Below are 23,308 nucleotides of genomic sequence, written 5' to 3'. Positions count from 1 at the left end.
AGAGAGAGAGAGAGAGAGAGAGAGAGAGAGAGAGAGAGAGAGAGAGAGAGAGAGAGAGAGAGAGAGAGAGAGAGGAAAAAAACATTGGTTTTGGATTGAACAGCCCTTGTTGTTGTTCCGACAGCCCAGGTTGTCAGTTGAGCAGCCTAGGTTGTTGGTTGGTTAGCCTAGGTTGTTGCTTCAGCTTAGGTTGTTGGTTGGACAGCCTAGGCTGTTGGTTGGGCAGCCTATGTAGTTGGTTGGACAGCCTAGGTTATTGGTTGAACAGCCTGGGTTGGTTGGACAGCCTAGGTTATTGGTTGGACAGCCTAGGTTGTTGGTTGGACAGCCTAGGTTGTTGGTTGGACAGCCTAGGCTGCTGCTTAGACAATGAACAGCCAACTACTATTTTCCTCTTCACAAATAACTATCTTCATTTGTCTCAAAGTCCGTAAAAACAGAGTCGTCACCAACTGTTTACCTATTGAAAAAAAAAACAGAAACCGCTTCACGAATCGACCAAAGGGTACCGTCGCATCTGCTCTTTGGTCCTTGCCGTTGCCCACCTTTACCCAGGCCTAGATCCGCACCTCCAGGTCAGCAATCGTTTTGACAACCTTGTCATTTACGGTACTGTCCAGCTGAAGGTGAGACACCTTTTCTCGCAAGAAACAGTTGAGGTCATGGGCAGCCTTTCCGCTGCATATGTTAAACACATTACAGGCGACCCCCCACCGCACCACAATTTCTAGTTGCCACACAGCACTGGGCTCCAACGAAGCCCCTCTCACACCCTCCACGGCTAGTGCAACGGCCGGTGATGGTGTGGGTCGCCAGCACCTCTTGCCCACAAGCCTTGTGGTCAGAGCACACACCGCCAGATGCTGCTCTTCCATAGGTCGGTTGAGATTGATGGCCTTGAGCTGGGCCTTTTCAATATAGGTGTGGTTGTCGAGCACCTGAGGGCAAGAAGCATGAATATTGCATCAGTAGAAATATGTAGAGCTTGAAACATGACATATGCTCGTCGTCTAGCTTTCTTGCAAAATTATGGCACCAAGGTACCTATATCACTGCATCATACTCAAATGATGTTTATGATTGTATATGAATCTGAATTTGGTCAGCATGCAGCCCAGGATATAGTATGGCACCTTGTCCAAAACAGTTTTGGAAAAATACTGAGGAAAATGCGCTCATCCGTACACTTGTTTTAATAAATTACCTAACAGCCCTTGTTAGCTCTTGAGTAGCGGCAACCCATTAAGTAAAGCCAAGACAAAAGACACATTTATAGCTGTTATAGCTGTTCGGGAAATAGCTAATAGCTCACCACTGGCTCGGTGCTCTCATTAGCTCACTACTGGTCCATAGCTCCGCCAATGTTTACCGATGGCTCATAGCTCCACGTTAGCTCACTGCTGCGCTGTATCACCAAGGTTGACCGGATCCATTGTGACAGCTGCTCTGTATGACAGAAATAGATGAAGCTGATATGAGATGCGGTGATGACCTGATGGTAATGGTGACGTGATGTATGGGGAACTGATGTGACCTGATGTGACCTGACCTGATATGACCTGACCTTGTGTCACACTGTGCGATCGACGCCAGCGCCTGATGCTGGTTCGTGTTGTTTGTGTGCGTGTTTGCTGGTGTGTGTTTTTGTTTCCCGAAGGCTCCCAGTGTTCATATCCGTTGTTTTGACGGTGTGTGATTGGCGGCGACAAACAATACAAAAATGTGTGTTACCGCTTGATATCGATGGCCTGTTTTCAACAATGTGACCGATATATCGTACCAAACTCGATCATGTCGTACACGGGTCGTCCATAAACAGCTTGGTTTGCGGTCGCCAAGATGAAAATAAAAGTTTCACAATGATACATAGTTAACTGTGGGTTGAATACAAGTATGTCCTGTGTATTGTACTAATGACGCCGATTGTTCATGATGTGTACCTATATTTGTATGTTGATGATGTTAATACAACGATTCAGAACATTGGACAACGGCGTCTCTTTACTTTTGGAATGTACAACCTTATTTAGTCAGGTGTGCTGTTGTGTACGGGCCAAATCTTCAGAGGGTGACAGAGGTACATTGAAATAAAGGTTATCAGGAACTTTGATTGGAAAAGCGTAGTTTTTCCGTTCGTGGCAATACAACGACTTCTTATTCAGCGTTTTAGTTATTGCCCTAGCTTAAACTGTAATGCCAATCGTTCATATCACACATTGCCCGTTCGCCAAGCCATCTATTCAATTTAAGGCTGAAGCAGTCATTCAACAGCCGGCAAATCACATTTCCTGACTTGTGGAAAAGTCTGTTTCATGCACCAACAGAGTACCGAACTCATGTCCCCGTGAATATATGTACGTAGCAGTACGTAGCATACGGCGTGCCGAGCAGAGCTAGTTGGCATGGGTGATTGTGTCATGCTGAATTTTCTGGGCGTATTCATGCGTACCCGCGAGGTTGTTTGGACCGACCGTGCAGCAGGTGGTTTAGTTCATGATCTGACCAACGAGGCACCGAGGTACCGTAGCTGACTGTCCATGGTAAGTCACCATGGTAAGTCACCATTTCTAGGGAAGTAGGTATCTGTGGAGGGACCCGTAATCTGTATGTGGTAAACGGATGGGCACTCCATTGCACACATACAAATCCAGGTATCATTTTGTCACACATCATATATGTAGGCATAGGCACAGGTATCTATTTGTTGGGAATGTTAAAACCCAGCTCACTAAAGTGACCGCATTCGAACCTTGTTCACGTCTGTTCCTAGCTGTGCTCCTATGTATATCGTCACAGGCTCCACTCTGACCTCTGCTCACGTCCCGCTCCCGTTTCCAGGCACACTCACCGACCCCTGCGCCTGTCCGGACGGCTGGCTCCTCTGTGCCGGCCGCTGTATCTCCTGGCGAACGACGTCCGCTAGTTTCTCCTCGGCGCGGTCCGGGTGCCAGCAGATGGGCGCTCACCTGGCGACCGCTCGGTCCGAGGCCGAACACCAGTGTACCCTGGGCTCCAAGTACGGCTGGGTGGGTGCCACTGATGAGGCTTCAGAGGGTATTTATGTTGGTGAGGATGGTCTAGGGGTGAGGGCTATCCCCACCACCTGGTGGCAGCCGGGTGAGCCAACTGACAACAGTTAAGTAACAGTTAAAGGGACTATCCCACCTTTAACATCGGGTTTGAGTTGAGATAGCCAAGTTTGCGGCGAGGTTCAGAAACCACTATCTATCTAGGTTGCAACCCCCGCGGCCTCTTGGTGTTGAAGAAATTCGTTCCCTTCATTTGAAAATGGGCCTTGTACAAGGCCCTATCTTCAACATGGAGCGACCGTTAGTGTGACGTCACCTCGTTTAGTCATTCTGATTTAAATGGGTTTGTTCGCTGAAAAATCGCTTTAAAGTTGGTCTGAACTTTGTTGTGGTGCCTACAGAGTAAAAAGAATCAGCTTTATGACAGTAATGTGGCCTGGGGAAGGAGGTAATTTTGGGCTGTGACGTCACATATTTGAAAGTTTGTGTTTGGAATATGGGAAGCCTAAGATGTTTAATGAAAAATAAATGCCAGAACCGTGTTCCTGGTCATCCAATCTATAAAGTCGGGCACAATTTAACTGGTTTTAACAACATTTTAGAAGGTGGGATAGTCCCTTTAAGTAAAAATTTACCGATTGTTTTGGCTTTCCCAACCAAGAAACTACAGCGCCCTTGAACAACAAATTGTTTTAATTCACTACTCGAATAACACATAGCACCTCCTACTACTATGCCGGTGTGTCTGTGAACCCGCCGCGTCTCGCCAGTTGACGTCCACGGAGTCCACAGGAGCAGCGGCGGGACGAACGGCCGTCTTGGACGTCAGCTACCGCCCAAACCAGGGCGGTACCGAGCCAAGATTACTTTACTACCTCAGAGCTTTACTGCTGGGACCGAGCTATGTCTCGACGTTGCTATGTAGCTCTATGTAGCATAGCTGTATGTCCCGACGCTGACCGGGGCCCAGGGGAAAAACAAAACAGAATAAGGATTAAATCGCGCAGTGGCACACAGACTGGCGGATCCAAACAGGCGCTATTGGACGCTGCAGGGGCATATCCTCACTTCAAATTCCAAAAAACGCCTCTATCGCAAGCTGAGCAGGAGACATCTAGGGGATGGTCAAGGCCTGGCGCTTGTTAACATTTTAGTACGTTAGGCCCTATCAACACTCAATGAACATTGAACAAGGATACAGATGGATACAGATATCCTGCGGATCCATATACTATCTTTATCATACCTCCAGCCCCATCCACGCAGTATTTTGGTGATAAAGCTAATCATCCCTAACCAGACCTGACCACTACCTATGACTAACCAAGTTCAACCGGTTGACTTCTATCAACTGATTATCAATCTTTAGAACGTTGAAGGCTTTAGAACGTTGCGGTGATGTAGCTGAAACAATTGTCCTGAAGTCAATGGTTGATTTTTTCTGTTCACTCCAATATTATGAGCTCTGGTATAATCACGACCACCACAGAGTCTTACTGCACTGTTCCATTTCCCCCTAATGTAAATCACAGCTGCCGTTCGTCAGGCCCCGGGTCTCCCGTGATATAACCCGTCTGTGTTGGCGGTATGACCACACACACATACTGCAGTGTCGCGGACGGTGTGGCGCCGGCATGGTGCACCGAGACAGGTCACCATGAACGGCCGGACGGTAATGCACCGGCACTGTGCACCACGGCTGTCTAGCCGTATAGAGACTGTATAGGATAGACTGTTTTACCACAGCCAATGGTATGTGAACGGCATGTTTGAAACAGCCGAGATAGGCAAACACCAAATATATTGAACAGATGAAACTATAAAACATCAACACAACGCTCCATGAGGCATACCATTGCAGTATGAGCGAGCCATTTATCGATAGGGTCCAGTAACACAAAGAATAAAACTAATCACAAGGTTATTTAATAACGTAGCGCAATGTCATCGAGTCGTGTGCGTGCGACTAAGTCCAAAATTGATCAAGCAGCATGCACCAACGCCCCTAATCAACGATCACAGCCAACAGTCACATTGTTGCAATAAGTTGATCCACCGGCAATATCATGCAATATAAAATCACAATAGGCTCGTAACAACCACCCCGCCAGTACAGCTGCACACACATCAGCTGGTCACCGTGCACCTCTCGCTGTGTTTCCTCAGTTTACTGGGCGCCACAAATCCCTTACCACACCGCTCACACCTGTGTCGGTAGTCGTGTGTGTGCCGGGCGATGACGTGTTTCCTCATGTGCGACTGCTGCGTGAACCGTGCCGGGCAGAAGGAGCACCCGTACGGCCGCTCCCTCGTGTGAGTCCGCATGTGTGTGGTGAGGTGCTGTCGTGTGACGAACCGGGCCGAGCACACCTGGCACCGGTGCGGCTTCACTCCGTTGTGTGACTGCATGTGTCTGGTGTAATGAGACAGTCTGTTAAACACGGCGCCACACTGCTCACACTGACGCACCTTCTCCCCGGTGTGGATCCGTCTGTGGGTCGTTAGGACATTGGAGTAATTAAACGCCTTCCCACAGACGTCACACACGTACGGTCTCAGGCCGGTGTGTATGCGGCGGTGACGGGTCAGATCACTGAGCTGAATAAACGTCCTGCCGCACTCGTCACAGCGGTGTGGCCGCTCTCCCGTGTGGGTGAGGCGATGGTTACTGAAATGATGCACATCGTTCGTCGAGTACTCGCACCGCTCACACTTGTGCCGTCCGTTCCTGCCGATGTGACCGTGCCATGTCTTCACATGCCTGTCCAGCCGCTCCTGTCCCAGACAGGCGTAGTCGCAGTGGACGCAGCGGACCGTGGAGCCACCTGGCGAATGATACTGATTACCACAAACCAGCATACATGGATGTATGTGCGTGCTATCAACATGTGACATCATGTGCATTTTGTTGAAGCTCATAGTTGCGCTTGTCTACTTATCTATTAGATGAGGCGGCCAGTAATATAGATGTCGCTCTAGTCAGTCTGCCTTTGGGGATGGCAGTCAGCCGCCCATGAGTCATGCCTCGCGGAAAAAAATGATATTTTTCATGTGTTTTACTGATGGGCCAATTACTACTGAACATTTTGTAATATATCTATTCTATCGGAGATGCTATATTCGGTCGCCCACCTGACACGAAGGCTGTTGGCGGCGGGGCGGCGGCCGGAGCCTTCCTGAACGTCTGCACATTGATGTTGAGCTCCCGGGCGTAGGCGTCTCCATAGTAGACCAGCAGCTCGGAGCCCTTCACAATCGGCTTGTACGTCCTGTGGCCATGACGAAAGGTGCAACTATGAGTCAGAAAACGACGAGTCAGCACTGAATTTTGAATCTCGTGCGCACTGATCGCGATAACAATTAACACGTACCGAATACAATCACTGCTGCCAAAAAGGGTCACAGTGCAATAAAAATTGACTTATCACGAATGACCACAATGGAAAGAGTAGTAGAGCTCCGCTGCTGTTATTATTACCGAGTAATGTTCCAATAATTCAACAGTTGTTTCTGACTGCAAAGTACCAGCGCCCCATGACCATATGAGGCCGCGAACTGTATAGCTGAATGACGGCAGCCGTGAGAAGCAGTGAACAAGTTTCTATAGGGCAAGGTCTGCGCTAGACACGTTCACCGTTACCTGTAGTACATCTGGCCCTTGTACTGGAAGGCGATCAGGTTCTGCTCCTGCTCGAAGCGGGCACAGTTGACCAGCCGCAGCCAGTTGCTGGAGCTCGAGTCGCCGGCGTTCACGTAGTGGTGCACGCGGCGACACTTTTTGATCTGCAAAACCGATAGTGTGCATCAGTCAATACTCAATGGCCGTTTAGCGTTTAATTACAACACAAGAAGTTAAGAGTCACTAGTTATCGGGGGTGTCAGCATCACAGAGATGTTGAAGACTGTACTTTCTCATCCATGACAGCAATGTCAATCAGACACCGGCTTTTCTAACATCAAACCAGTAATACGACTTTGGGTAACTGATTCATTTTATTCTCTTCATGTACCACACTAATGCAAATATCTGAAATGGTTCAAAAATGGTTTTCTCTCAATTTCCCTGATTTCCCTGGCTGGTTCCGTTTTTGTTGTTTCCCGATAAGCGCGATTGATATTTAGATTCGAAAATACATCCCACGCAGACCCGCCCCAGACCCGCCACTCTCTCACCTCCCAGCTGTAGCCCGAGTCGGTGGCCTGGCGTCGGTCGGCGGTGACGATACCCTCGTAGGGACCGAACCTCAGCCGCGCCGGCAGGTCCTTCTCCGTCCAAATGCCTGTATGGACCGTGGGAAATTCAGGAGTAACGGTGGTGAACTGTCATAGACTAAGCACAGCTGCGGCTCAGTCTGGTGAGGGCGGAATGTGAGCAGTCGCATTGTGAAATACATCTCAGAAAGCCATAATGTATAATAAGTTACAGGCAGGGTTGGCATTTTTGCCGGCAAAAACTAGTTTATGCCATTTGCCGGTTTAAACCGGTTTTAACCGGCAAAAAGTGGCAAAAACTGGCAAAAACTCAAAACCATTACAATGATTTCCCTAGACATGCATTTGAATTGGAAACATTCTAAGGGGGATTCAGTGAAAGTTGTATGCTTTCAAAAAGAAGTAACCTATTGACCATTCGACCAGTGTTTCATACAATTAAAACATTTCCATGGGCTTCCCGCTTTCCATTAGTACCTAACCAGTACGTCTTTTTGGGGCGACAAATGAGCCAGTGCAAGAGTGATTGCTGCACATGCTGAAGTGCGAAGGGGTGCCTGCCATTCATTTGTGCACGTGACGGCACCCATACTCACTGGTTCCTAACAGTATCAGTACAAAATTTGAGCTCAATCGACGCAGCCGTTCTCGAGAACTTGAAGTGTCGTCCCACACGTGCGCTCGTAGAAAGTTGATCCCGACTGACTTATCTGCGACACCCATACTAATCCGTCTGTAACGGTGTTCCAAATTTGAGCGCAATCGGCAGAGCCATTCTCGAGATCTGGTCGAAAGCGACCCCTGCACGTGTGCACCTGCAATAGGTAGCACCCTAACCGTGATGCATGGAAATGCCAAGATTCTTCGGAAATGCATTGTCTGTCTGACGGATGTCTACCGACATGCATAGACATTGCAGCCCGGGTAGCTAATGGGGCAAACTTCAGAAACTTAGCGCGTCTCTTAAACATCCCGAAATGCATTTGTTCATTTCAAATCAATTGCTTACCAGAAAAGTTGCAAGCCTTGACTACCTGAGTTTTTGCCAGTTTTTGCCAGTTTTTGCCACCAGGGTTTCTGCCAGCCGGTTTAAACCGGTAAAAACCACTGGCAAAAACCAGTTTTTGCCACCCCTTGCCAACCCTGGTTACAGGAAAGGGAGGATAGTCAATGTGGTTACCGAGAAATTGGGAGAGCTGAGGAAACTGAACGACAACAATTTATTGACGCTACAAAAGAGCAATATGTATCAAAACGGCCTCAAGGATCGTAAGGCAGTAACTCGGGGGATCTAAATCGGCAGGCCGGATAAAATAAAATAATGAGGATTTTACCGGTGTTGGCTCCGGGGATTTTGGACCGGCCCGGGTTCAGGAACTCGGGACGGGTCTTGATGTCTCTCTCAGGATCGCCAGTGTCGAACGGGACCTGTGCACGCGTGTTGCGATGATCATAATAACGTCCAATTAAACGTTGGTTTTTACTCAAATGACAGTTTCAAAAATAATTATGACGGAAGACTTTCCTACTGAAATGTTTAAGCGGGTATTCTAACATGACAAAGGGAATAAGTGCCCATCGAAAAGTTGTTTAATGTGAGAAGCGAGAATATAACGAGCAACGGTAACGTGAGCTGTAACAAATAACAATAGCTTACACACATCTGGCATCAACGTGGTTACCAGTTCAAGGTTACATGCTGACAAATGCCATAACATGTAAAAATGGACCAATAGAGCGGCACCCTCCCGAGTTCCGTACCTTGGTGTCGGGTACGACCTCCAGCGGACCGTGGACAGGACAGTCGCCCTCCCACTCGCGGTCACACTCGTCACAGACTGGAACAACACGAAATAGAGATTATCTCTACTTGTAAAAAGACTGAAGACTCGGAAAACAAGACCACGTATTGCGGCCGATATGACCGTATAATACACAGCAGAATGTGGAGACTGACAGGTTGAGTGTTGTTTGCTTATGAGACGGTAGCTGGTTACTCACAGATGTAGTCGTCGTCGTCCAGGTCCTCCTCCTCCCGGTAGTTGACCGTGTTCCGGCGTCGTTTGAACACCTCCCGCTCGGGAGGCTCTGTGAAATTTGACATTACATCACGTCATGCCCGCACACTCAATATTGTAACATTCATAGCCACAACAGCACCAGCTGGAATAACATCCAGTTGCTATCGCATAAAGTGAAGGACAAAGCTTTTGGTCTCACGATAAACGCCAAAACCGATCGTGACCGTAAATGGTGTCTTTTCTAGGACATGCTATTCATACCAGTGACAATGGTGATTACGATCATTACCTTCTCCCAAGTCCTTGAACTCGGCGATGATGTGGTTCCACAGCAGTTCAGCTTTCGTGTCCACAGCGTGCCGGGCCCTGAAAGTCGCGTCAAACCATATATAAAGTGGTATTGGAGGTTCACTTATTGGCGATAAAAGGCTCTTGAATCTTGCCTTGCAGAAGGTGTGCGGAAAGTAAACCGGCCGCCAAACAAACAGTAGATATCCGACCACAAACGATACGCTAAAATGCAAATCTTAAGTGCCAGTCTTTGTAATTACAGCAAAATATTGCTAGTTTTATAGGTATCGCTAGATATAGATAGGTATCTTGAAATTTTCACAATAGGTAACACTCGCTGTCGTCACTTACTTGAACTGATCCTCGAGCGTAAAGCCGATGAAATCGTACGGCGGCGACGGCGGCCGGTGCGGAGACTGGTCCGCCTCCTTTGCTGCCTCCTCTGTGGTGACCCGCCGCCGCTCCTCTGACTGGACGTGCTCACCGCACACGGCCGAGGAAGCAGCGGGCGCCGTCTGAAATATAGTGACAGGTGCTGATAAGATACTCCAAGAAAGCCAAGCGATGACCCTCCAGCCTCGGGTATATTATTGAACGGGAAATGACTCGATACCTAGCAAGTAGGAGCGTAAATTACTACACAATTAAATACTACCTAATAATTACTACCATGTCCCACAATTATCACAAGCGTGTAAAATGCTACTGTACCTCACTGGAGAGAAATGTTACATGTCCCGTGTTTTGCAGAGAAGACAGCCACCATCACCCCAACAGTTCCCCACCAACCTCAGCCGATGTCACCGTCGCCGTCCTCTTCGCCGGCGGCTGGAACCTGCTCTTGGCGGCGCCACGTCGCACGGTGGAACGCGACCGCCGCTGGGCCGGCCGGACGCATCGCGACGGGCTCCAGTCATCGTCGCCGTCATCGGCTGACTTCGCTGGTCGAGAACGCTTCGGTCGGGCCGGCCGGGGCGGCGGCGGCGGTGCGCGCATGAACGATGGCGGCTGGCCCGCGATGCCTGTGTGGGGACCGACACAAGCACTCAGCCGACAATGGAACACTTAACTGCTTCTCCTGGATTTCTGGCGGAGTCGTCAGCCATAAATGGAGGGCTGGGGCCGTGCTCTAACCAAATGACAGCAGTCTTCGTGTGTATAGGTATGGGGGGGGGGGGGGAATTACAGGGCGCGGTAACACCTTTACGGCGTGGCGGACATAGTGCATACTGCATACCTTCCTTTCTCATAGCTACGACTGCCGCACCGTTCCAGTGGCAACGCCGATGAACAGTTTGGCTAATCGTACACAAAACGGGGCTTAATGGGCATCAGCTCCTAGGCACGCCTATCTTGGTGGTGTAACTATGCGTAGCCAAACGCCGAATCAGATCACCACGGTGGTCAAATACTAAATAGAGCCGGGAAATCAAACCAAATCCTGTTACCAGTGGCGCAGCCAGGATTTCGTTTCGGGGGGGTCATCGCCTTCAAAGCGGGCCCCCTAGTGTGCGGGCCCCCCACCCATTTTTTCAGAATCTCCATATTTCATACGCATTCTGCTGAGCGGGCCCCTTTAACTGCACGATAACCCTGAGCGACTTTGAATCAGAAAATTTGGATGCAACCATAGCTTGGTAATCACCCGGTGTTCCATTTTTGCGCAAATTGACCACGACAGAAATATGCTACTATGACGTATAAATTCGCATCTTTCGAGGCCGAGATGTGCCCCTTCCACAATATGCATAGCATATAGGCAATCGGAATTCGGAACTGTTGCCTGCTTCTGTCGGACAAGATTTAACCCTATTCCTGGCGGGGGGGGGGGGCCTCAGGAGCCCCCCCCCCTGAGGTTTTTTGGTTATATCTCCCAAACGCGTTGAGCTAGGAAGCTCAAACTTTCTGACTTTTCCTAAAAGGCTTCTACGCAACATGTCTGAAAATTTTGAGTTGATCTGACCTCAGGTCAGGTCACCAGAGGCGGTTTGGTGACGCTACCTCAGAAAAGTTTGCAATCACGCCAGAGCTAGAGTTTTTGACCGATCAATTTCTTCTCTTCAGGGTTTAGTTAGGGTACCAGTATGTGCAATTTGTATATCTCGGAATTTTGATATCGGTGACCTAAGGTCAGGTCAATTTCGCGACCTCCCCATTATAAGTCAATGGGGGAAAAATCAACTCCCTGTTTTTACCACTAAAACGGGTCGGAATGGCCCCATATACCATACATGACTTCATATACGATCAACCTTCACTACCTTGAGGTCTGTTTTGCTGTTGGGCAGCTGTGAGGTCATGTGACGTCATCAAAGGTCACCAAAGGTTTTTGGCCAATAACTCCGTACAGGAACAAGATACAGACGCGTGGATGGTATCATTGTGTTCAGCTCGTCAAGACGCATCGAATGATATACATGATGACCTCGAGGTCACGTGACCTGAGGTCAACCTTTGACCTTGACCTTTCGAGGTCAACATATATATTATTCGATGCGGATTGACGAGAGGATCACGATGATGCCCTTAGTTTGTTCCTATCTTGACTAATTCGAAAGTTATTCGAGAAAAACTCTCTCCATATCTAGTGCCGCCATTTTGACTTTTTCGACCCCTGTGACGTCATCTTTGACCTGACCTGAAAATGACCTTTGTAAAAATTGTAGATCTTGGCCGTGCGTATCCGATGCCGTTTACCGCTTGTCGCTATCTTACTTCGTTCTCGAGATCTCAGGGGGGGGCCGAATCGGCCCCCCCCCCGCCAGTTTCTTGTCCCGGCGGAGCCCGCCAGGAATAGGGTTAAGTAGTCCGATGTGCCTGTCCTAAATCATCTATTAGCTGCTGTAGTAGATTGTGCCTTTATTCTTCTTCATTACGTGAGTTCGCTCATATAAGAAGTTTTAACCCTCGCCGGCACAGAGGAGGGGGAGGGGTTGATGCAACCCCTAAGGCTTTTTCACGAATAACTCGCGTAAAAAGCGGCTGATCGCGACGTAACTTTCAGTACCCTCGCGTTGATCAATTTTACACCTACCAAGGAAATTTAATGACTCTGACCCAAATGACCTATGACCTACTTTCCGAGACCATGTTTGGCCAGAATCGCGGTTCGGCGTATGCCGGCTCGCATTAGCCGCACGTTTGCAGTCCTTTCGTGGTTTCAAGCGTTCAAACATGTGCTTTGATGTTGCTCCCATGCATAAGGGTGATGTCAATGTCACCTGAAGGTCAGGTCAGGTCATTGACATCTGATGACCTCGCTACACTTTTTCAAGTTATGCATGTTTCTAAGCTAGTTTTTTGGAGCTGAGTTCGATTTTAGCAACCATTTGAACATTTAAGAAGTGGTTTTGGTGACTTCGTAACATGGTACTACGAATACCCGGCAGGACCCCTACTGGTTGACCTGACCCGACCTGAATGAACTTCAATATCAGGATATGGATTTTATTATAACCATCCGGAGTCACGGAGTTGGAGTTGGAGTCGGAGTCGGAGACGATTTTTGAAGCCGGAGTTGGAGTCGGAGTCGGAGTCACCCTAAAATCCATCGACTCCGTAGCCCTGGGCCAGACCGTTGCACCTAGTCCGCTGAAATTTGCGCAACTTATAGAACAAGGATGGGCAACGTGCCTGTGAGGGGTCTCAGTTCGATCGGGCTGCTGGTGGTGAGCACATGGCGCGTGCTCAAAAAGTGCGAATTCGCGTCATAGACTTTACATGTATAAATCGGCTTGCAAAATTGAGCGAAAATGGCTAAATTTGCCCGACACGAGTCCGGTCTCCGTGCAGTATCTCGGTAACCGTGGGTCCGATCGGCATGGGAAACACAGTATCGTGTATGAGAATCGAACGGGCTATCGAATGGTGAGCGGTGCAGGGATGGCACGCGCCACGTGCACCCATGAGGGCACTTATGCTTGAAAAATTGACGTTTCGGACGTATTTTGGACTTAATGCTATTTTCGGGTGACTGTCAGACGGAGCGGGTGCCGGGTTCAAACACCACCTGTTGGCAAGAGAAATGTACCGCCTCTCATGGATATTGCGAAAAGCTAATTGATCAAAAACAAGGTGGAACAAATCGCTGGAGAAAATGGTATTTGTTCATGACTTACTTAATTACACGGGTATTGCTGCACAACCTGGTACGTTTGACAATTGAAAATCGCATAGTTGGAAATAACATTCAACTTTGTCCAATATCCAATCATCGCTTTTGCATGACGAGCAAGTAGCAACAATATTCTTACAAATAGGTATAAATGTTTCAAACCTCTACATAGTAATTCATCAATGGCTTTCATTTTTGAATAACCTACGTCAACCTATGTTATAATACACTTGGCATGTTCTATGTAGTAGAACGCATGGTTATCAGATACGAGCACCTCGATGCGATGGATATTTTTTCCCAAACCAAAATGCTTAGCTGTCAAAAAGCAATCGACCGAAATGGATACATAACCCACGGACACGACCAACCAAACGCCCACCATAAAAAATACCCCTTATTCGCGTTGCAGAGCAAGCGGGTCACCCTATGCGGGCCCCATTCACCCGGGGGCCCGGGCCCTATCCACACGGGGCCCCGAGCCCTATCCACACGGGGGCCCGTGCCCTATCCACACGGGGGCCCGGGTCACGTCCACCTGGGCTCCGGGCCCCGTCCACCCGGTGCTCCGGGGCCGGACCCATCCACCGGGGGCCCGGGCCCCGTCCACCCGGGGCCCCGAGTCCCATCCACCCAGGGGGCCCGGGCCTGTTCTCCCAAGGGCCCGGGCCCGTTCTCCCGAGGGCCGGGCCCCATCCTCCCAGGGGGCTCGGGCCCATTCTCCCGGGGGCCCGGGCCCCATCCACCCGGGGGGCCCGGACCCGTTCTCTCGGGGGCTCGGGGCCCGTTCTCCCGGGGACCCGGAGCCCCGGACCCATCTGGCGGGGGCCCGGGCCCGTTCTCCCGGGCCCCATCCACCCGGGGGCCCGGACCCGTTCTCCCGGGGGCCCCATCCACCCAGGGGGCCCAGACCCGTTCTCCCGGGGCCCGGGCCTCATCCACCCGCAGGGCCGGGCCCCATCCACCCAGGGGACCCAGACCCGTTCTCCCGGGGCCCGGGCCCCATCCACCCGGGGGCTCGGGCCCATCCACCCAGGGGGCCCGGGCCCGTTCTCCCGGGGGCCCCGGGCCCCATCCACCCGGGGGAGCCCAGGCCTGTTCTCCCGGGGGCTCGGGGCCCGTTCTCCCGGGCCCGGACCCCATCCACCGGGGGCCCGGGCCCTATCCACCCGGGGGCCCGGACACATCCACGGGAGGCCCGGGCCCATCCACCCGGGGCCCGGGCCCCGTCCACCTGGGGCCCTAGACCGACCCCTCACCCGTGGTGTCCCAGTAGGCATTTCTCGAAGCGGGCTCGTCCGATTAGATTAGGACCTCTCTCCCCCTCTCTCTCTCTCTCTCTCTCTCTCTCTCTCTCTCTCTCTCTCTCTCTCTCTCTCTCTCTCGAGCGGGCCCCTGACAGAAATTTCGGGGGGGTCAGCTGACCCTCTGACCCCCCCCTGGCTGCGCCACTGCCTGTTACACAGCCAGTCCCGGGCCGACACAACAGCAAACTCTCATGCCTGAGATATGCATAAAATAGACGATTATAATCTTACTCTCGCTTGCCTAGACGTTTTCACAGCCGCTGACGCATAGGCGGGCGATTGGCCGCCGGCACCTAAGCTCACTTAAAGCAATTTGACCCTTGTCCGATGGGTGGATGGGGGGGGGGGGGTCAAACGGACCCTCCCTCGGTTTTCGCGAATAACTCGCGTAAAGAACGGCCGATCGCGACACAACTTCTAGTACCCTCGCGCTAAACAATTTCACTCCTACCCTGAAAATTTCATGACCCTGACCCAAATGACCTGTGTCCGACGGTTTTTTTCTATTTGATTTTATCAGACTCATTTAGCAGTCTATTGGCTTTACGGTGGTTTAATCCTATTGACCCAATCGTTCAGGACATTTTAACTCGGGTAACTTCGGTGGAGCAGTCCGGAAAAACTATCCGTTTTTGCTGGATTCCCACTCATGTTGGAATCCAAGGCAATGAGCTTGCTGACGCCACCGCGAGACGCGCTGCCGCAGCGCCCTACACTCGGCGATTTTCTCTGCCTGCCCGGGATTACTATCCCGTCGTACGATCTTCCATACTCTCGCAGTGGCAGGCAGAGTGGGACTCGCGCGCGAGCCGTAAGCTGAGAGATATCAAGCCAACTCTCGAGCCTTGGTCGTCATGCATGCAAAGTAACAGACATAACGAAGTCGTCTTATGTAGGCTGCACATCGGCCATACGTATGCCACGCATGGTCATCTCCTCCGCGGAGAAGAGCAGCCCACCTGTCGCAGGTGTACCGTGCCTCTCACTGTCTCTTACGTGCTTTTATCTTGTCCTCTCGCTGAACCGAATCGAACACGCTACATCGGGCGCATCGCTCCGGGTATGTACCACTATCCGCCGCCTACTGGGTGACGAGTCACACTGGGTTTTATCCGGCAATATTGTTTCCTTTATCCATTCGATCAACGTCCATGTGATTTACTCGACCTGACCCCAATCCAACTAGTCCTCTATAGTCCTTACATCTAGTCAGTTGTCTTGGACGACACCTTTGCGCTGTTTTTTTCTTACGTTGCTGTTTTATATCGAGTCTTTTACTTTTTAGTGTTCGTATCTAGAAGGTTCTTTCATTTGACACACTTGTTTTATTAGTACGACGTTATGGGCGCAAAATGACATTAGAAGTCGGCGCGCCCTTAAGCCTCAATTAACAACAAAAAGACCCAAATGACCTGTGACCTACTTTTCGAGACCATGTTTGGCCGGAATCGCGATTCGGCGTATGTCGGGCCGACATACGTCGCATTAGCCGCGCGTTTGCAGTCTTTTCGTGGTTTCAAGCATTCAAACATGTGATATGATGCTGCTCCCATGCATTAGGGTGGGTGTCAACTGTCAAGGTCACCTGAAGGTCAGGTCAGGTCATTGACCTTTGATGACCAAGGTCCACTTTTTCGAGTTTTATATGTTTTTAGGCTGCGTTTGGGAGCTGAATTCGAATTCAACCATTTGAACCATATGAAGTACTTTGGTGTCTTCATAATATGTTACGAAGCTGTCAGATGCGGTTGACACCTACTACGAGACTCGGCAGGACCCCTCCTAGTTGAACTGACCTGACCCGACCTGGCCTAAATGCATGAAGACATTATCTGTGATCAAAACAAACATGACATTCGTGATAAGCACCCCGAAAAAAACCCTTAGCAGCCACACTTAACGACGCTTTAACAGGTCCCGATCTTCCCTGCTGTTGGGTCACTTAGTTAATGTTCAATTCAAATGGTTGCTAAATTCAAATTCAGCTTCTAAAACTAGCTTAGAAACATGTCAAACTGGAAAAAAGAACCGAGGTAATCAAAGACCAGTGACCTGACCTGACCTTCAGGCGACCTTGACACCCACCCTAATGCATGTCACAGCATCATATCACATGTCTGAACGCTTGAAACTACGAAAAGACTGCAAACGCGCGGCTAATGCGAACCGACATCCACCGAATCGCGATTTCGGCCAAACACGGTCTCGAAAAATAGGTCATAGGTCAAAGGTCATTGGGGTGGTCAGCCGGGTCATGACATTTACAGAGTAAGTGCAAAATTGATTGACGCGAGGGTATTGAAAGTTTCATCGCGATCGGCCGCTTTTTACATGAGTTATCCGCGCAAACCAGAGGGGGGGGGGGGAGAGTACGTTCGACCTCCCCCCCTATATACGGGCGAGGATAAACTTGGGTTCTCCAAATAGCCGTTCCGTATGGATGGATTACACTTTAAAGCAGCTCCATCCTCCCGCTAGAGATACAAACTACCGAATAATGCACGTTTAATTCATACCATAATTTAATTCATGCTGAATACCGGTAACATGTAAACAGCTTGCTTAATCCGTAATCCTAGCACACCTTTTCCGTGGATTAACCCTCGCCCGTGTTGGTGTTTTTCCAGCCGTGAACGTATAAGGGGGGGGGGCGTTGGACCCTCCTTGCCGTTTCGCCCCTGATCGAGCTAGAGCTTCGCGGTAAAAACGAGCGTGTTGCCCATGACGAGAAGCCGATGATACCCAATTTTAAGGTCCTAGGTCATTGTTTGACCTTCCAGGTCAGGTCAATGACCCAAAAGTCGGGAAAATCGGGACCTGTTAGAACGCCGTAGTGTGGCTGCTATGGGGTTTTTCGGGGCGCTGATCACGAATATCATGTTAGTTTTGATCACATGCATTTAGGCCAGGTCGGGTCAGGTCAGGTAAGGTCAGCCAGTAGGGGTCCTGCCGGGTAGTCACAGGTCAAGTGTCATTTGGGTCAGGGTCATGAAATTTTAGGGTAGGTGTAAAATTGATTAACGCCAGGGTACTGAATGTTTCGTCACGGTCAGCCGCTTTTTACGCGAGTTATTTGCGAAAAACCGAGAGGGGGGTCCGTTCGAACCCCTCCCTATTATACTGATACGGGCGAGGGTTAACGACACCTCTATACTGATACCTTTCAAGATTCCTCGTTGATGGAGCCAGGGGTAGCCAGTAACAGTTGGTAGCATTAGGCCAAATGGGCGCTCAAAAACTACTACCCCATAGGGTTTCCATGTTAAATCGACCTTTTACAAGCGAGCCTCACACGTAAGCTGAAAGATAAAGTGCCAATATTATTGTGGGGAAAGGTAGCCTCAAGCTTCCTCTACAACCTTTTTATCTAGCGTTTTTTGATGCAGAGGCCATAACAGGTCCAAAAAGCATTGGGCGCTGCCCGAGGTACCAAAAGCCTCTCCATGAAAGCACAATTTCCTGCGCATGCGCACATTGCCTCAACCCTGTACTGGCGTACATTAGTGATACTGCTCACGGACTTCGTCAGCCAATCAGCGTCGCCGATCACATTAATAGATGTCGCTAGCATCACGCAAATCCTGCTTGCGAACACATTTAAAGAATGAAACAGCTGCGCCATTTCCGCCTTCCGTTGATTCCTTCCATCTTAGTATCAACTATACGCTTTTCAACTAACTTTAGACTAAGTTTTAAACTATGGTCAGTATGCTATTTCTGGTACATATAATTTAAAAATAACTGCTTTATGAATTTGGCTTTACTCGTCAGAATAGAATACTTTATTTTTTCCATATTCAAAAAATATATCACCTACCATGTAACTCATCCAGGTAAAATGGGCGCTTTCCGCGTCGTTGGTGTACCCGTTGTTCTATATACCCTGGATGGAGCTACACAGCACACATTACCCGGCCAGAAACTGACGGGGTGTTTGCCATTGGTTTTGTTTTGTAGGGTTAAATCTTTCGGTTCGACGAGACATTCAGCATACGTATACTGCGCGTATACAGCAATACGGAGCCTTCATTAAACATATAAAAACGTAAAAAATGGGTAGCTCTGACTCACCGAGTTCAGATAACTTGTCATAGTTGGACTTCATGTTACAATAAACTTGCTTCTCGAGATCACTTAGGGCTTCCCAGGCGTCCTCGGCAAAAAACTGTCGTATGTGTCTAAACTTCCCATCTTCGACTTCCATCTTACGATATAATCAACGGTCGCAGCAGCCAGCAAGGGCGAAAACAACACAATCGCGATATTATAGGAGCTTAAATATCAATATGTTGCTTTCCAATATATATCCAAGCGATCTAATTTAATTATATCCTTTGTTTCAAAACCCTCTTCTTGGCCCTTGGCTTCCTGCCCAAAGCGGCCAAAGCCATATATTTCCTGCCACTTCCTGCTTCTTGTTTGTTGCTGTTTAGTGTTTACATTCATCTTCTGCTTGGGACCGGAAGATACATTCAAGGTTTCATAGAAATAAATCAAATATTTATTGAGGCAAGATTCCTTTTCTACTCCATTAAGTAAATATTTAATTTATTATCCTGTAATTTTGTCAAGATGATGTAGTAAAATTTAAAATAAGGATGAAAAATTCACAAGGAATATCACAAGAAAGATTGTAAATTTGTCATGAATAAAGTTATCAAAAAGTTTTACGACAAAATTGCACATGCTATTACAACTTTTGCAATTTTTAAAAGAGCATATGTACTTTAAACTAGTTTTTCCTATATTACCTGGCTGCTTTTTGACTTGAAGTATGCATCAAATGGCATCAAATCATAAAAAACCTCGCATAGTCTTTAATGACGTCATTTATGTTTGACAAATTCAATGTGCATTTCACGCAAATTTCACGCCAGGTTTGATCAGGGTATGAACAACGGTTTGATGGGTTTGATGCCAAGTTGATGCCAAGTCAAGTTGATGATAACAACGCGTTTTGAGTGGTGTTTTGGGCGCGCGTGTTGGTGGTTATTGTTGTATGTGGGTGTAGTGGGTGTTTCTCGATGATTGTTGTGAATGGCAAGAGTCTTTTTATTTCTCAGTTCGTATTTCCGAGCCGTATGTTAATTTTTACCAGCTAAAATTCAAAGGTAACCCATGGAGCATCCGTCAAATTGCGCTGCAAATGTCGCGGTTGCGTCATATATATCTGAGGGCTGTTCACGGGCTCCTGTGTGCGGTCGGACCGTACACAGCCTCCAAGCTCCACCCACTGTGTCCCTATGTCAGCCTTCCGTCACCGCTCATGGCCGGTCGGGACCGGCCACAGCGGACTGTCCACCGCACGCAGCCGTGACGTCAGAACCGCCTACCCATCCCCTACCCCCGGCCCCACGCCTGCCGAACACAACGCACACACCGCACTCAGCAGTTTGCGGTGCCCGTGAACACCCCCTATGCTAGCTCAGTTGTTTTGCTTCTTAGTTTTTACATAAAAATATAAGCACACCCAGAGCACGGTATTACCGTATTAGTATATAAAAACGTTTTTTTTTGCTTTACTTCTTACTTTAAGTACCTTACCAGTACAGGAATTTTGATGGCCACCATGGCCATTGGCCTCAGGCCTGTAGGGTCCCTATGGCATCGAGCTCCTGAACTGAGGACTCTGGTGGGAGCTAATCTAGGAATTAGGATAGAGTATCTGATTCGGTTTCAGTAATTGTCCAGTCTGGTCTTGAATTGGTTGAGAGTGGATACCAGGATCACAGAAGGAACCAAATCACAACCAAACTGAACAAACCAGAACAGAACAAATCACCTCTCATGAATTAACCAATTGCTGCCTTGCCCCTGCTCCACAGCTGTCCAGGATGGACTCTAAGAAGTTCTGCCTCAAATGGGACTGGTTCCAGGGCAGCGTCACGTTTGTGTTTGACCAGCTCTGCTGTGGAAGGGAGCTGCTGGATGTCATGCTCTGCTGTGAGGGACAGCGTGTCCGGGCCCACAGATGATGCTGTCTGCCTGCAGTCTGTACTTCAGGGAACTGCTCAAGGTGGGTGATGGGGCAATGCACCTACTAAAGTCCTGGAGAGTCATATGGGGCTGATGACACTGACAATTGACTTAAAAACTTTGAATGTAATGATTATTGTCAGTCGAATATGATAGCAGTGGCATTTAGTTATAATACTGACAAAATACCTAAAAGGCTTTGAACTTTGAAGTGTAATTGTAGTTTACCTTGCAGTTGTTGCGCCCCTAACCCCCAGCAAACAAACAAATGCAATTGTAGTTTTGCTTTAAAGAGTAAAAGACATGCTTTAAATCTAGCAGAGGAATGCATTTTCTTCATAGGCATCCTGAATAACTTAAATAGCGATTCGGGACGTCAAAATAACAAATATTACGCTTGTTTAGTAGAACAAGAGCAGAACGTTCCTTCCTTGGGCGGGCAGGCGGGCCGAGAGTGGCGGGGTCTGCAAGCCAATAAGGGTCATTTCATGCTTCTCTGGGTGGCTGCCTATGTTCTTGCAGGTAGTGGTCTTGCACCTGCAGCTCAGTGCTAATCCATAATGATAATTAAGTAGTACCTATAGCCGTAAAAACACTGACGCTCATTCCCCTTCCCTCTCAGGCTCGGCGGCTAATGCTCCGGGCTCCTTACCGGTGACGGAGGAGGGTCCTTCTCTCCGCCTCTGAAGGAGCTCACTCAACTACCCTCTCGCCCCGCGCCATCTGCGCCGTCCTCACCGCCGGCCGACCCGACCAACGGGAATGACAGACGCCCTCCGGCACTGCTGTGAGAGGAAACTGAAGGAGAGCGTCGCTGCCAGACTACCCGGTGAGTGCGGGTTCGAATCTCGAGAGGAGCGGAATTTTTAAGAGTGATTTTGGATTAGGGCGTAGCTCGCCACCGGTCTATATTGATAGGTGGCCGGCTTGTTAGTGTTGGTAGAAAAAGCAGTCTATTTGCAATCAACTGAAATACCACACCATGGTCCTGGATTTGAGTAGTTTTGTTCTGTGTCGCTGTGCTAAGATTTTACCATCGCGATTGAAATCGAGAGACTTTAGACGGTTTGAATTCCCAGCAATGTGGATATTTGATAGCTTTCGTTCGTAATGCTACTGGTGTTTGTGTTTCGAGTGAACCGTTTTAATTTACGTGTGATTTGCGAGAGTTATTTATCAGATTAATGGCTGTTACTGGCGTCTTCAACTGCCCGTAGTCGGGTGCCTGGCGCCGCCCATGGCGCCTCCCGGTGGGGCGTGCCTGGCACCGCCCCTGCCGCGTGGCCCGGGGCGGGGTCAGCGGTCGGCGGTCGAGGCACGGGCGTGTGGATGGCTTTGATTAACGGCTCGCTCCCCCGTGCTCTTGGGGCGTCCCGTCAGAAATAAATTCACCACATTGAGTGCAGGTGTTATTGGCTCCCACTATCAACATCTTTTAATTTGTATGTGTATGGGCGTGTAACATGGTGGTACGTGATTTCCTCGCTACGTGTTTTCCTGATGGACGCCTTTTATTTTGAATGATATTGAGGGTTTGTTTGAAAATTGTGTGGAGCCCCATTATGATTAAAAAATAAGGAAGTAATAGCCTTTGGCTCATTGTGTAATTGACAATGAGGACGCCTTTTCTCTTCAACAGAGGGCGCCTATCTGCACCAGCCGCCGTCCCGGTACATTTTCCCCGGAATGGAGGTGCTGGTCGACCCGATGACTCGGGCAGTGACGCTGGGCTCGGAGCGCGGCAGCGACGATGAGGTGAGTTACTGCGAGTGAGTGTGTTCGATTCTAACCACAGGATGTTGTGTTGTACGATTTTTTCGTATTGCGACAGTTTTTATTCAAGTTTAAAGAATCAGCGTTGTTAAATGCTGTCATTCATATCGAATGCTGACTTTCAACTCCTGAGTTGCGTTAAATATGTTCGTGTTCGGGACTTTTTATGTTGGAAAACGGAAATAAATCTTTTCGCATTCCATATGTTTGTAGGATTCCTATCAATATTTTCGTTTTATTATGGTTCGTTTTTTTTTTCTTCTAAGTTTGACCCTCACTGTAAACATATTTTTGAACACAGCACGAATTACGGTCGTGTATTTTGTGTCATATTAGGTCCACTGTATTGATCGGTCTTATTAGGTGTCTTTTATGAAGTGTTCATTGTGTGCCCATATTGCATTGTATATGACGAAGGTCGCAGAATAGCCCTGCACCAGTGGAGCGACCTTATTCGGTAAATACATACATACATACATACATACATACGAGAATTGCTAGCTGAATTACTGAGAAAACTGGTCAGCGCGCATTGTATGGAAGATCTAAATGATATATTCAAAATATGGTTTGAACACCGATGAT

General features: G+C 48.9%; 2 protein-coding genes across 5 annotated transcripts in view; one reads left to right on the top strand and one right to left on the bottom strand.

Moving 5' to 3' along the window:
• Positions 1 to 4,813: 4,813 nt before the first annotated feature.
• On the bottom strand, positions 4,814 to 19,408 carry LOC122391317 (histone-lysine N-methyltransferase PRDM9-like). Its single transcript, XM_043385115.1, has 11 exons — positions 19,046 to 19,408; positions 10,343 to 10,575; positions 9,905 to 10,068; positions 9,552 to 9,628; positions 9,243 to 9,329; positions 9,003 to 9,079; positions 8,576 to 8,669; positions 7,203 to 7,309; positions 6,670 to 6,812; positions 6,162 to 6,298; positions 4,814 to 5,854 (listed from the first exon to the last, which is right to left on the bottom strand). Exons 1-11 carry the CDS (start codon positions 19,176 to 19,178, stop codon positions 5,157 to 5,159), a joined length of 1,950 nt encoding a protein of 649 aa, XP_043241050.1. The 5' UTR covers positions 19,179 to 19,408; the 3' UTR covers positions 4,814 to 5,156.
• Positions 19,409 to 19,886: 478 nt separating this feature from the next.
• Positions 19,887 to 23,308, top strand: part of LOC122391316 (collagen alpha-2(I) chain-like) — a 58,070-nt gene continuing 54,648 nt past the window's right edge. For all 4 annotated transcript variants that reach the window (XM_043385113.1, XM_043385111.1, XM_043385112.1 and 1 more), the window contains exons 1-4: positions 19,887 to 20,085; positions 20,800 to 20,990; positions 21,573 to 21,779; positions 22,590 to 22,705. In XM_043385113.1, coding sequence (XP_043241048.1) covers positions 21,713 to 21,779; positions 22,590 to 22,705 — 183 coding nt within the window. In that variant the 5' untranslated portion in view covers positions 19,887 to 20,085; positions 20,800 to 20,990; positions 21,573 to 21,712. The remainder of the gene's footprint in view (positions 20,086 to 20,799; positions 20,991 to 21,572; positions 21,780 to 22,589; positions 22,706 to 23,308) is intronic.

Source organism: Amphibalanus amphitrite, unplaced genomic scaffold, assembly GCF_019059575.1.
Source record: "Amphibalanus amphitrite isolate SeventyFive unplaced genomic scaffold, NRLGWU_Aamphi_draft 000431F_arrow, whole genome shotgun sequence".
Taxonomy (NCBI): domain Eukaryota; kingdom Metazoa; phylum Arthropoda; class Thecostraca; order Balanomorpha; family Balanidae; genus Amphibalanus; species Amphibalanus amphitrite.
The sequence above is the reverse complement of the archived record's forward strand: the minus strand, read 5'-3'. Positions and strand labels throughout refer to the sequence as shown.

Bases quoted from the DNA above. Each gene is read 5' to 3' on its own strand.
- LOC122391317 (XM_043385115.1), bottom strand. From the start codon at position 19,178: ATGGAAGTCGAAGATGGGAAGTTTAGACACATACGACAGTTTTTTGCC. The intron at 8,670-9,002 runs GTACGGAACTCG...ACGCGTGCACAG, and splicing joins AGGTCGTACCCGACACCAAG to GTCCCGTTCGACACTGGCGA. The intron at 6,813-7,202 runs GTGAGAGAGTGG...TCGGTTTTGCAG, and splicing joins ACTCGGGCTACAGCTGGGAG to ATCAAAAAGTGTCGCCGCGT.